This window comes from Cetorhinus maximus, chromosome 5, assembly GCF_964194155.1.
Source record: "Cetorhinus maximus chromosome 5, sCetMax3.hap1.1, whole genome shotgun sequence".
NCBI lineage: Eukaryota > Metazoa > Chordata > Chondrichthyes > Lamniformes > Cetorhinidae > Cetorhinus > Cetorhinus maximus.
In genome coordinates this window covers 171,747,849-171,762,309 of record NC_135883.1, presented here as the reverse complement: position 1 = coordinate 171,762,309, position 14,461 = coordinate 171,747,849, and the positions used below count along the sequence as shown (strand labels likewise).

Sequence of the window (14,461 nt, the reverse complement as noted above, 5' to 3'; positions counted from 1 at the left end):
AAGCACTCCAGCCCACACGGTGCCCACAGGTCGCGGAAGACCTCGAGCACATCTCTTTATATGTTCTTTTTGAGTATCAAATTAACAAATAAAGGGGCAGCCCCTTAAAGGGGGACTGCAAAAAACAGACAAAATCATAAAGGAAACTTTGTCTGTTTGTCTCTTTGTCTGTTCTTTTGATTAAACCAATAGAAAAAGGGGACAAATGAACAAAGTAACAAGAGATCAAATGAACAAATAAAAGGGGCAGCCCCTTAAAGGGAAACTGAAACAAAAAATACAAAACAGAAAGAAAACTTATAAAGGTCAAATTAAAATGTGATTTCCGGGGTCAATAATGCACCTAGACCCTGCGGTGCCCACAGGTCGTGGAAGGCCACAGGCGCATTTCTCTTTTTCATGCTCTAAGTGTTAAATTGAGTATCTTAACAATATAATTAACATACCATCAACAGCTTACCGTTTATTTCTTAAACAATTACATTATAAACACTCAAATAATTGCAAAACAAATCAGAGGAAAAAGAATGGTTTTCCATATTTCCTATAACTCATCATAGTACAAGACATTCGTTTTCTAGGACCTCTAACAATTTCTTCGAGCAGTCCAATAATTGGTGACTTGCATCAATCCATTTTATCTTGGCTATCTCTTGTTTGTTTAACATTTCTTTTATATTCACAAGGTCAATCATTAGCCTGTTCTCAGTCACACGTTTTTTTTGTCTAAAGCCTGTGGCAGGTGGTAAGGGAACCAACAAGAGGGAAAAACATACTTGACCTCATCCTCACCAAACTGCCTGCTGCAGATGCACCTGTCCCTGACAGTATCGGTAGGAGTGACCACTGCATAGTTGTTGTGGAGATGAAATCCCGCCTTCACATTGAGGATACCCTCCATCATGCTATGTGGCACCACCACTGTGCTAAATGGGATAGATTTTGAACAGATCTAGCAACTCAAAACTGGGCATCCATGAGGCGCTGTGGGCCATCAGCAGCAGCAGAATTGTACTCAAACACAATCTGTAACCTCATGGCCCGGCATATCCCCCACTCTACCATTACCATCAAGCTAGGGGATCAACCCTGGTTCAATGAAGAGTGCAGGAGGGTATGCCAGGAGTAACACCAGGCATACCTAAAAATGAGGTGTCAACCTGGTGAAGCTACAACACAGGACTACTTGGGTGCCAAACAGCATAAGTAGCAAGTGATAGACAGATTTAAGCGACCCCACAACCATTGGACCAGATCTAAACTCTGCAATCCTGCCACATCCAGTCGTGAAAGATGGTGGACAATTGAACAACTCACTGGAGGAGGAGGCTCCACAAATATCCCCATCCTCAATGATGGAGGAGCCCAGCAAATCAGTGCAAAAGATAAGGCTGAAGTATTTGCTACAATCTTCAGCCAGAAGTGCCGAGTGGATGATCCATCTCGGCCCCCTCCAGAGGTCCCCAACATCGCAATCTTATTGATTTATCTTCTACTTTGTATGCAGCCACCAAAACTTTCGATCATAAGGGCTTCTACTTCTAGTGGTATTCCTAGATTGTTCTATTGCAAAGCGTAGTCAAGCTACAGCCTCTACTTGCCCTCCTATCCCTTTCTGGATAACTGCTACAGGATCTCTCCCTCCCGTGATCAGATGTTCTGTTGCCAGTACCTGATCGTTTCCTAGTCCCAGAGTCATTTGTAGACCCACTTTGGCAACTCATACAACTTCTACTAATTGCTCAGACTCTGCAAGTTTATAATCAATCTCCATCAATCGAGATGAATATACCCTAATAGTTTGACTACTGTATTGTAGAACCACTGTTTTCCTATCACAGCTTCTCACTTTACCTGGATCTTTCCACTCCTGACCCTCTCTTTAATAGTACACTAAATCCCAGAATTAAAGTTTATTTTTGAAGGTCTTCTGCAATGCTGTACAGCTCGCCAAATATTTTCTTGAGACTTCAGCCTTGCTGAATGCCCTTTCTCCCTTATTCTGAAAGGTGGAACTAATTGTAGTCCCTTCCAAGGCTGGAGGTTGATCACAGAAAACAGATTCCTCCCAGAGACCAACTGATAGGGGCGACAGCCCCATCCATTTGAAACAAATTCTTCACGTGGACAGCTCACGACAGGGCACATGTTAACTTTTTTTTCGTTCATTCTTCCATGGGATGTTGGTGTCGCAGGCAAAGTCAGCATTTGTTGCCCTTCCCTAATTGCGCTTGAACTTAGTGGCATGCTAGGCCATTTCAGTGGTCAGCTAAGAGTCAACCATATTGCTGTGGGTATGGAGTCACATGTAGGCCAGACCAGGTAAAGATTTCAGATATCTTTCCCTAAAGAACAGTAGTGAACCAGATGGGTGACAATTGATGATGGTTCCATCAATATACTGATGACTATACTAGCATTCAATTCCAGATTTTGCTCATTGAATTTAAATTCCACCAGCTACCATGGGACTCATGCCCCCTGGACCTTACCACTACACCACCATCTCCTCTGAATTGTAATTTGGTTGTTTGGCTAATATCTTATGGAGCACCTCATCAATCACCACATGATTTCTTTCACAAAGCGCATAACTGAAAGGACTTTCAGCTGCAATGTTAATAACTACAATGTTCATATTCTCACACATGTCTGTAAACTCGTCATTGGCAAATTCTTCCCCAATGTCAGTCAGGAATTTAGCCAGTGCCCTACCACCCTCCTACACACAAACCCGGCCCCTACCTATTTTCCTATGATTTGATCTACAATCGTTCTTTTGTCTTTACCATGCCTCGCTGTAGGAAGACTGAACATGGTTGTCATGCCTATAAAATGCAAGATAAAAATGTTTCTGTCCTGGTCTCTCCAAATCTATAGCTGCTGCTTCATTAAAGTAGCATGCTAATGGGAGACTTCCTACAGGCTGTGACAGTGTCCTCTGATACTTCTTGAAATATAGCATATTTTCACTACCCTCTTCAGTAAGCTTTGTGTACTCATCATCAACCACCCCAGAGTCCTTTAATTGGAATTTTATTGGTGACAGGAGGGATGAATAAATTGTCAATGTAACTTTAAGATAATTTGCTTTCTTTCTCTGAAACTGATACCCCCTGATGCCATTAACAGTTCTTTAACATTCTAATAGAGATGTTAGGTTTTGTTCAGGGGATGCAATAATATCCTAATTGGGTAAATTGCAAATTGACTGACTTTCCAAAGACAATTGCTTTATTATGTTCCATGTCTAGTTTCATTTGTGCCTTTTAAAAAATTTATTCGTATTATGACACAGCCGATGGTAAAGGCTAAGTTGCTCAAATCCCAGAGAGAAACTTGAAATAACTGTCATAACCCATTTTTGCAGTTTGTATGTTTCGAGATGCAGACTTTGAATTCAGTAGTAATAAGACCACTGAGCCTTGAAGTTTTTTATAAAACTAAATTAAACATTTATTAATACAAGAAAAATTGTAAACACTTACATATGTCTACAAAATTGCTGCTATAACAATTACAAAAATCCCCTAATTAATCTGACTCTCCGTTATAACTCCATTCAAGCAACAGTAAAAGACATAGACTTAAAGAGACACATGGCAGAACACAACCTGGACAGCTGCATTCAAAATGAGTTTCTTTCAGCTCTGGGTCCTTGCAGACAGATTTGAGGTTTACAGGCTAGTGGCTTCTTGCACTTGATGGACCTTACAATGCCCCTCCTTACACACAATCTCCTTTCTCCTTTGTACATATCTTTCTCTTTGAATGTAAATTTTCCATTGTATCACTAGGCTTTTAAGTTTTCTTCTTCTAACAATAACATCCTTTGATTCCGCAAATTTTATTAGTAAGTTGAAAAAACTAACCACATTGCTTGGCATCTTCTAGTTAGGTGCAAGATTTCACCCATTCTTTTGAATGCTTCATTTAAAAATGCAAATTGCCCCTTGACACCCATGTTTCTAAACTTTTCCATGTTTATCTAATTACCATTTCAAACCTACTTCTTTCTATACATCAAAGCACCCAGACACACACATACACACACACACCACTAAGCTCTATTTTAAAAAATAATTTCCAATAACATTATAGGCATTAATCTCTTCATGACAATTTGTTCATGGGATGCAGGCATTGCTAGCTAGGCCAGCATTTATTGCCCATCCTTAATTGCCCTTATTCAGAGGGCAGTTAAGGGTCAACCACATTGCTGTGGGTCTGAAGTCACATGTAGGCCAGACCAAGTAAGGACAGCAGGTTTCCTTCCTTAAAGGACATCCATGAACCAGATGTGTTTTTATGACAATGGACAATGGTTTCATGGCCATCATCAAACTTTTAATTCCAAATTTTAATTGAATTCAAATTTCACCATGGTGGAATTCGAACTCAGGTCCCCAGAGCATTACCCTGGGACCTCTGGAATGCTAGTCCAGTGACAATACCACTATGCCACCACCTCCCAAATGGAAGGCTTGCTCAGGAGCAAGCGAATCGCACTAGCTACCATATCTGTACTAATAAAATGGCTTACTCCAGCTGTTCTGCATGGAATCAGCACTCTTTTCAGTGACCTCAATGTGTTGTGATCCCCAAACCTGAAACAAGTAGAACTTTCATATTCCTTGACCTTACTTTAATCCCCACCACTGAGTGAATCTGAATAACATTTCAACCAATCCATCCCACATACTGTCCATGTACAACCACTGCCCAACACGCCACAATTAAATGAATCGGCGACTGATACAGTCATTACTGGACTGAAGCTTCTTGTGACCAGTACAATTCCCTCAGACTGATTGATATCATCTTCCCCTCCTGAAACTTGCATGCCATGCATTGCTTCAAAAATCTTGTTGTTCTGCTCTGGACAATTTACCGCATAATGATATTTTGAGTCACATCTGAAACATCTGTTAGCAGTTCCCAGGGCTTTCCTGGGGTTCATTCATGTGCTATTATTACCCCAATTCAGCCATCTGCCTGATCTGCCAAAGAAGGGTTCCACCCTCATTATTTTTTTACCTGTAATTTTTTCTGTTGTACTGACGCTTGCTCCCCATATCTGAATGATTTCAAAAATCCATGATCATTGAATCCTTCATCACTGCCGAATATCCCATTTGTGTCATAAAGGTTGTTGGAAATGACTGCTTTCCCAGGATTCTTTATAAAGATTCAGACGTCTGACCAAAAGTGTCTGTTTCTGAAAATCGAACTCCATTTAACACCAGGAACCTATCCATGTGTGACACTAGCACAAACCAACAATTTGAAAGTGATTTGAAAGGAATTTCCAAATTGAATTCCTGCAACTTTCTATATAGTCTATTAAAATTGTTATAGCATAGCTAATGGTAAATGCCAAGCTGTCCAAACCCCAGAGGGAAATTTGAAACAGCTGCCAAAACAGTTTTTGTAATTTTTATAGTAAGAGGAGAGGTTCTGAAATCAGGAACTGATGTCTCCGACTACTTGTGGTGATTTTACAGTAAAGTAAACATTTATTAAAAGAATAAAGGAAAATAAATTACACTTAAATACAAGAATGGACTTAAACAGTAAACTGTACTTGAAAATAGTTCCACAAGATCTTAACTACGCTCAGAGCTAACCTTTCCCTTTTCTGTTCAGCAACTATCCTTATAGATTTTAAAATCTATAGAATTCCAGTAATTTTTAGCACACCATGCCTTTTTGCCTTGGGGCGTCCTCTGAGGCTGACAGCAACTGGCTCTTCAGGTCTGGCCTTGTTCACACTGTCTTCTGGGAGTTCTGCCCAGCTATCCTGCTGTCTTCTGGGAGATCTGACCAGCTACCACTACCTAGGCATCAGTATTTCCTTAAATGTATTCCTTCCCTTTGATCTTTCCATTGTCTCAAACATTCTCTTCAGAAATGCTTTCTTCCCAGTATTGATTAAACGTGTTTCGTTACCCTAGCTCTTAGACTTGTAAAAACAAACTTATCCTATCTTTACCTTACTTACACCTTTTACAACCTGCATATATATACCTTTGAACTAAAACAACTCAATTCAAAGCACCCCTGTTATTGCCTTATGTAAAACACTGATTGAAGTTCCTCTTGGTTCATTAACATATCAAAACCACTTCTTACTTTTGGTTTTAGACTCATGCAGTCACTCTGGCTCTTACTCCAATTACCCCAACCACCTGTCATCCAGTACATAAGAAAAATGACAGTGATGTTAGCAGACAAAAAAATTACAATTTCTTGTTTTCTTGACAAAATCCATGATATATTCCTCGATGGAATCTTTCTAAATTTATCAAAGTCTGACCATGCCTGGTATGCATTTAATAGATCATCTGGAATGGGAGGGTTGTTATATGAGGAAAGGTGGGACAGGCTAGGCTTGTACCTGCTGAAGTTTAGAAGAGAAAGAGGTGACTTGATTGAAACATTCCTGAGGGGTCTTGACAGGGTGGATATGGACAGGATGTTTCCTCTTGTGGGAGAATATAGAACTAGGGGTCACTGTTTAAAAATAAGGGGTCGCCCATTTAAGACAGAAATGAGGAAATTTTTTTTCCCTGAGGGTCGTGAGTCTTTGGAACTCTCCTCCTTAAAAGGCAGTGAAAGCAGAGTTTTTGACTATTTTAAAGTCAGAGGCAGATAGATTGTTGATAAGCAAGGGAGTGAAAGGTTATTGGGAGTAGGCAGGAATGTGGAGTTCAGGTTACAATCAGATCAGCCATGATCTTATTGAATGGCGGATCAGGCTCGAGGGGCCAAGTGGCCTATTCTGCTCCGAATTCGTATGTTTGTAAATTAACATATCATTAATACTGAGAGTTAGTGCCAAAATGGTGAATCCCACCATGGTACAGAGTTATTGCCATATGCTGAATCTCATCTCAACATGGAGAGATAGTGCCATGACGCTGAACCCCCAAGAGTTAGTACCATATCACTGAACCTTACCAAAGTACAGAGTTAGTATCATAACACTGAAATAAAAACAAAAAGCTAAAAGCTACTGCGGATGCTGGAAATCCAAAACAAAATAAAAACAGAATTACCTGGAAAAACTCAGCAAGTCTGGCAGCATCGGCGGAGAAGAAATCAGTCAACGTTTCGAGCCCTCATGGCTCTTCGGCAGAACTGAAGCATAGTTTCAACAAGGGAGAAATATAAATTGGTTTAAGGTGGGTGGGGGGGAAGAGACACATTAAGGGTGTGGTGTGAGCAGATAATCAAAAGATGTCAGAGACAAAAGGGTCAAAGAGGTGTTGAAGGTGGTGGTCTTTGTCTGAGAAAAGTGCTAATTAAGAATGGAAAACAGGATATTCAAAGTACAGCTCTAGTGGGGGTGGGGTGGAAAGACTAAAGGTTTTAGTTTTAGATTTAAAAATAATGGAAATAGGTGGGGAAAGAAGAATCTATATAAATTATTAAAAAAAAAGGCGGGTGGGGGGGGAAAAGAAACGGGGTGGGGATGGGGGGAGGGGGAGTTTAAGATCTAAAGTTGTTGAATTCAATATTCAGCCCAGAAGGCTGTAAAGTGCCTAGTCGGAAGATGAGGTGCTGTTCCTCCAGTTTGCGTTGGGCTTCACTGGAACAATGCAGCAAGCCAAGGACAGACATGTGGGCAAGAGAACAGGGTGGAGTGTTAAAATGGCAAGCGACAGGGAGGTTTGGGTCTTTCTTGCGGACAGACCGCAGGTGTTCTGAGGAACAGCACCTCATCTTCCGACTAGGCACTTTACAGCCTTCTGGGCTGAATATTGAATTCAACAACTTTAGATCTTAAACTCCCCCTCCCCCCATCCCCACCCCGTTTCTTTTCCCCCCCCACCCGCCTTTTTTTTTAATAATTTATATAGATTCTTCTTTCCCCACCTATTTCCATTATTTTTAAATCTAAAACTAAAACCTTTAGTCTTTCCACCCCACCCCCACTAGAGCTGTACTTTGAATATCCTGTTTTCCATTCTTAATTAGCACTTTTCTCAGACAAAGACCACCACCTTCAACACCTCTTTGACCCTTTTGTCTCTGACATCTTTTGATTATCTGCTCACACCACACCCTCAATGTGTCTCTTCCCCCCCACCCACCTTAAACCAATTTATATTTCTCCCTTGTTGAAACTATGCTTCAGTTCTGCCGAAGAGCCATGAGGGCTCGAAACGTTGACTGATTTCTTCTCCGCCGATGCTGCCAGACTTGCTGAGTTTTTCCAGGTAATTCTGTTTTTATTTCATAACACTGAACCTCACCAGAGTACAGAGTTAGTACCATAACACTGAACCTCACCAAAGTACAGAGTTAGTACCATAACACTGAACCTCACCAAAGTACAGAGTTAGTACCATAACACTGAACATCACCAAAGTACAGAGTTAGTACCATAACAATGAACCTCACCAGCATAAAGAGTTAGTGCCATAACACTAAACCGCATTATGATAAGGAGAGTTAGTGCCGTAACATTGAACCACATTATGATAAGGAAAGGTAGTGTCATAACATTGAACCACACTACAGTACTCATAGGTAGCCTCATAACGTTGAACCCCCACAATGATATCGAGAAACATGATTGACTGATAACTATCTTCATGTCCCATAAAATAATGGAGAAAACTTGCCTTGTCTGTTGTTTCTGATGCAGTTAGCAAGGACATGCAGCAAGCCTCATCTCCCACCACCTGAAGAGAAACCCTTTGCAGGACTTCAGGGAGACAACGGGGAAGTGAGGCTTGGCTGAGTAGTCGTGACAGAGAGCTGTCATGAACATGACAAGCTGAATTGCTTCCTTCTATGCTGTTAGCATTTTATGATTGCATTCTATATCCCTTGATCCCTTAAATAAAAACAAAAAACTGCAGATGCTGGAAATCCAAAACAAAAACAGAATTACCTGGAAAAACTCAGCAGGTCTGGCAGCATCGACGGAGAAGAAAAGAGTTGACATTTCGAGTCCTCAAGACCCTTCAACAGAACTGAGTAATATTAGGAGAGGGGTGAAATAGAAGCTGGTTTAAGGTGGAGGCGGTGGGGGGAGGAGAGAAGTTGGGGGGGCGGTGGTTGTAGGGACAAGCAAGCAGTGATAGGAGCAGATAATCAAAAGATGTCACAGACAAAGGAACAATGAGGTGTTGAAGGTGGTGATATTATCTAAACAAATGTGCTAATTAAGAATGGATGGCAGGACACTCAAGGTACACCTCTGGTGGGGTCCACATGTCTGTCCTTGGCTTGCTGCACTGTTCCAGTGAAGCCCAACGCAAACTGGAGGAACAGCACTTCATCTTCCGACTAGGCACTTTACAGCCTTCCGGGCTGAATATTGAATTCAACAATTTTAGATCTTGAACTCCCTCTTCTATCCCCACCCCCTTTCCATTTCTTCCCCCTCCCTTTTGTTTTTTCCAATAATTTATATAGATTTTTCTTTTTCCACCTATTTCCATTATTTTTAAATCTATACCTTTAATGCCCTGTTAGTCTTTCCACCCCACCCCCACTAGAGCTGTACCTTGAGTGTCCTGCCATCCATTCTTAATTAGCACATTCGTTTAGATAATATCACCACCTTCAACACCTCTTTGTTCCTTTGTCTGTGACATCTTTTGATTATCTGCTCCTATCACTGCTTGCTTGTCCCTACAACCACACCCCCCACAACTCCCCCCCCCCCCACCTTAAACCAGCTTACATTTCACCTCTCTCCTAATATTACTCAGTTCTGTTGAAGGGTCATGAGGACTCGAAACGTCAACTCTTCTCCGCCGATGCTGCCAGACCTGCTGAGTTTTTCCAGGTAATTCTGTTTTTGTTTTCCCTTGATTCCCTTCCCTGAAAAAACCCTTCTCATCTCGGTTTTGACATTTTCTATTGATTCCCAGTTTCAACATCTTTTTAGGGGAGTGAGTTCCAGGTTTCCACAACACTTCTTGTGAGAAAGTACTTCCTGAAAATACCCCTGACTGGTCGAACTGTAATTTTAAAGTTATATCCCCTTGTTCTTGCTTTTTACCACTAGATGCAATAGTTTCTCTTTATGTACCCTATCAACTCCTTTAATCATCTTAACCAGTTCAATTAGATCACCCCTTAACCCTGCCTAGGCAACCTGTCCTCATAATTTAATCTTCTTAGGCCTACTTTAATTCTGGTGAATGTATGCTGAACCCTCTCCAAGACCTTGATACCTTTTCTTTATGTTGCAGATTCTGTGTATTGATGAAGCAACTGCCAGTGTGGATCAGAAAACAGATCAGCTGCTGCAAGAGAAAATACGAGAACAATTTGCAAACAAAACCGTATTGACAATCGCCCATAGGTAACTTGGTCACACAGATCTGAAGAATTGGCAAAGGGCTGGGAGAGTGGGGAAAACAGTGAGAGAGCAAGGGGGTGACAATTTGTTAGAGGTGATGGGAGACTGGAAAACACCAAGGAGGAAGAGGAGTGGGGAAAGGAAAGCAGTGGAATGGGTGAAGTTGTGGAGTGAGGGGAGCCCTGTGCCAGTGCTGCTTTTAAAGCAGATGCTGATATCCAAGTCTCATTTCTGGAGTTCACTCAGGCTTCTAGCGGAGCCAGTTTACAGGTTTACGTGCCTGCCCATGGTCGATCTCCTTTATCAGAGACTGAACCACACTTGGACCAGTAAATCCTTAACTGCTAGCCTGGAGAGGTAGGTAGCTCTGGCATCCAATGCTGGTCACTAAAATAACACTGGAAGTACATGTGCCATCAGGTGCGTTATTACTGAGGGTGTAAGTGAGCTCTCTGCTGTGGTTTCTCTTGTGGTGCCCGGCATCACTGGATAATACCTCTTTTGATTCTGTTTCTCACAGATTGAGCACTATAATGGATTCAAACCGAGTACTGGTGTTGGATTCTGGCAAGGTGAAGGAGTTTGACTCGCCAACCGTTCTCTCTAAGAACCAAGATTCCTTCTTCTATGGTATCATACATGACATTAAGTAGTATTGGAAGGACTATGGTCCCCAACCTCATATGTCCCAAGTAGGCTGAAGCTCTGTGCAGCGTTGTTGATACAATTTACACTCAACTTTCACAGAAGTCATGGAGTGGGACCCCAGACAGCTCACTGCACCTTATGTATTTAAAACAGCAGATGGAACACAAAATGTCACAATTTCCAAATTCCAGATGGTAAGGATTGTGTGATCCTCAGTTAGTTGGCGTCAGTTAGGGTAGATCTATGCTGTATATGTCATTTCTGTAACCCTGCATCTTTTACTCACACTTCTTAGCTCATATCCAGCACCTGCTATCACTCTTGCTCTACAAGATCATCCACCCCCATTCGCTCAGCCCCACTCCCAATCTGCATTGTTCTGTACAGTTTAATACTCACTCTCAGTCCCTGTCCCATTCCTACTGTTCTGTACAGTTTCGTGTTCATTCTTAGTCCCTGTTCCATTCACACTGTCCTGTACAGTTTAATGGTCAGTCTCAGTCCCTGTCCCATTCCCACTGTCCTGTACAGCTTAATATTCGCTCTCAGTTCATGTCCCATCCACTGTACTTTACAGTTTAATTTTCACACACAGCCCCTATCCCATCCCCACTATTCTGTACAGTTTAATATTCACTGTCCGTCCCTGTCCCATTCGCACTGTTCTATACTGTTTAATATTCGCTCTTTCCCTGTCCCATTCCCACTCTTCTGTACAGTATTAACGTTCATTCTCAGTCCCTATCAAATTCCCACTGTTCTGTGCAGTTTAATGTTCACTCTCAGTCCCTGTCCTTTTCTCAGTCTCCTGTGCCAGATAATGTTCACTCTCAGTCCCTGTCCCATGCCCACTGATCTGTACAGTATAATGTTCACTCTCAGTCCCTGTCACATTCCCACTGTAGCGTACTGTGTAATATTCACTCTCAGTCTGTGTCCCACTCCCTCTGTTCTCAACAGTTTAAGATTTACTCTCAATGCCTTTCCCATTCCCATTGCGATGTGCAGTTTAATATTCATTCTCAGTCCCTGTCCTATTCCCAGTGTTCTGTACAGTTTATTGTTCACTCTCAGGCCCTGACTCATTCCCACTGTTCTGTACAGTTTAATATTCACTCTCAGCCCCTGTCATATTCGTACTATTCTGCACAGTTTAATATTCACTCTCAGTCTCTGTCCTATTCCCACTGTTCTGTACAGTTTCATATTCACTCTTAGTCCCTGTCCCATGCCCACGGTTCTGTACAGTTTAATATTCACTCTCAGTCCCTGTCCCGTTTCCACTTTTCTGAAGAGTTTAACATTCACTCTCAGACCCAGTCCCATTTCCTTTGTTCTATACAGTTTAATTTTCACTCTCAGCCCCTGTCTCATTCCCAATGTTCTGTACAGTTTAATATTCACTCTCAGCCCCTGTCTCTTTCCCACTGTTCTGTACAGTTTAATATTCACACTCAGCCCCTGTCTCATTCCCAATGTTCTGTACAGTTTACTATTCACTCTCAGCCCCTGTCTCTTTCCCACTGTTCTGTACAGTTTAATATTCACTCTCAGCCCCTGTCTCTTTCCCACTGTTCTGTACAGTTTACTATTCACTCTCAGCCCCTGTCTCTTTCTCATTGTTCTGTACAGTTTAATATTCACTATCAATCCCAGTTCCATTCCCACTGTACTGTACAGTATAATATTCACACTCAGACCCAGTCCCATTTTCACTGTTCTGTACAGTTTAATATTCACTCTCAGTCGTTGTTCCATTCCTACTGTCCTCTACTGGGTAACGTTCACTCTCAATCCCTGTCCCATCCCCACTGTTCTGCACAGTTTAATGTTCACTCTCAGTCCCTGTCCCATGTCCACTGTTTTGTACAGTTTAATATTCACTCTCAGTCCCTGTCACTTTTCCACTGTTTTCTTGAGTTTAATTTTCGCTCTCAGTCCCTGTCCCCATTTCCACTGTAGTGTAGTTTAATATTCACTCTCAGTCCCTATGCCATTCTCACTGTTCTATACAGTTTGATGTTCACTATCAATCCCTGTCCCCATTCCCACTGTAATGTAGTTTAATGTTCACTCTCAGCCCCTGTCCCTTTCCCACTGTTCTGTACAGTATAATATTCATGCTCAGGCCCAGTCCCATTCCCACTCTAGTGCACAGTTTAACATTCACTCTCAGTCTCTGTCCCACTCCCACTATTCTGTACAGATTATTATTCACTCTCGGGCCCTGTGTCATTCCCACTGTTCTGTACAGATTAATATTCACTCTCATTCCCTGTCCCATTTCTACTGTTCTAACACTTTAAAATTTACTCAGTCTCTGACCCATACCCAATGTTTTGTACACTTCAATATTCACTGTCAGTCCCAGTCCCATTCCCACTCTACTATACAGTGTAATATTCACACTCAGACCCAGTCCCATTTCCACTGTTCTATACAGTTTAATATTCACTCTCAGTCCCAGTCCCATTCCTACTGTACTATACAGTGTAATATTCACACTCAGACCCAGTCCCATTTCCACTGTTCTATACAGTTTAATATTCACTCTCAGTCCCTGTCCTATTCCCACTGTTCTGTACAGGTTAATATTCACTCTCAGTCCCTGTTCCATTTTCACTGTTCTGTACAGTTTAATATTTGCTCACAATCCCTGTCCCATTCCTACTGTTCTATACAGTTTTTTGTTCACTCTCAGTCCCAATCCCTCTCCCTATTCTTTCTGTACCTTTTGTTCAATTTCTGCTCTGTCATCTTTCCTTTCCCCTCATTCCCAAGTTTGAAATTGTGTCTTCTCTTGCTTCATTCTGTTTACTTTGGTGTTCATTTGCATTGTTTTGTGTCTCTCCTGTGCCTCCCCCAGTCACTAGTATTGCATTTGTCCTGCCCTCCTAATCCTGCTGCCCTTCCTGTTCACTGACATTTAGACATATCCATCTGAAGGACCAGTTAGATTGGTGTATTTGGTGTAGTAGCCACATTGGACTATGGTCTGTTGTTGTGGACTCAGTTGTGTCCCTGCATCTCTTTCTCAGTTCAGTCTCTGTGGTTTATGAATCGTTGTATTTTTCGCTGTAATGACATTTGATAATGGAAGGTATATGGGTGAATCTCTGGGATTTGATCTGCTCGTGGATCTTCATTTTTGGGCTTGTTTTCTCTTGCATAGAATCAGCCATGAACTCCCCTGTACTGCATGAATAAATTCAGGACTCTCAAGGGCTCCTTCTTCCTGCTGTTTCTTTGTCTGTTTTATGAAGTGTTCTCGGTTTTGTTCCAGCTGTATACTTGAGCCACATTAACCTGTGTTGTCTTCCATAGTGATCAGTGGTGGGGGTGTTAGCTGCTGCGTCACAGTGTTATCAATGACTGGGTGCCCATTTCCTAGAGGTTACCTGGTAACTAGGAGTTCAAGACTTCATTTTCAGCGCAAGTGAGCAGTGCTTCTCTGAAAGGGATACCACACTGAGGAGAAAAAGTTTTCAG

General features: G+C 41.8%; 1 protein-coding gene across 3 annotated transcripts in view; it reads left to right on the top strand.

Moving 5' to 3' along the window:
- abcc10 (ATP-binding cassette, sub-family C (CFTR/MRP), member 10) overlaps positions 1 to 14,213 on the top strand; it is a 235,541-nt gene extending 221,328 nt beyond the window's left edge. For 2 of the 3 annotated variants that reach the window (XM_078542808.1, XM_078542807.1), the window contains 2 exons: positions 10,215 to 10,327; positions 10,845 to 14,213. In XM_078542808.1, coding sequence (XP_078398934.1) covers positions 10,215 to 10,327; positions 10,845 to 10,977 — 246 coding nt within the window. In that variant the 3' untranslated portion in view covers positions 10,978 to 14,213. The remainder of the gene's footprint in view (positions 1 to 10,214; positions 10,328 to 10,844) is intronic. The other variant, XR_013576686.1, reaches the window with a different exon arrangement.
- The last annotated feature ends 248 nt before the right edge of the window (positions 14,214 to 14,461 follow it).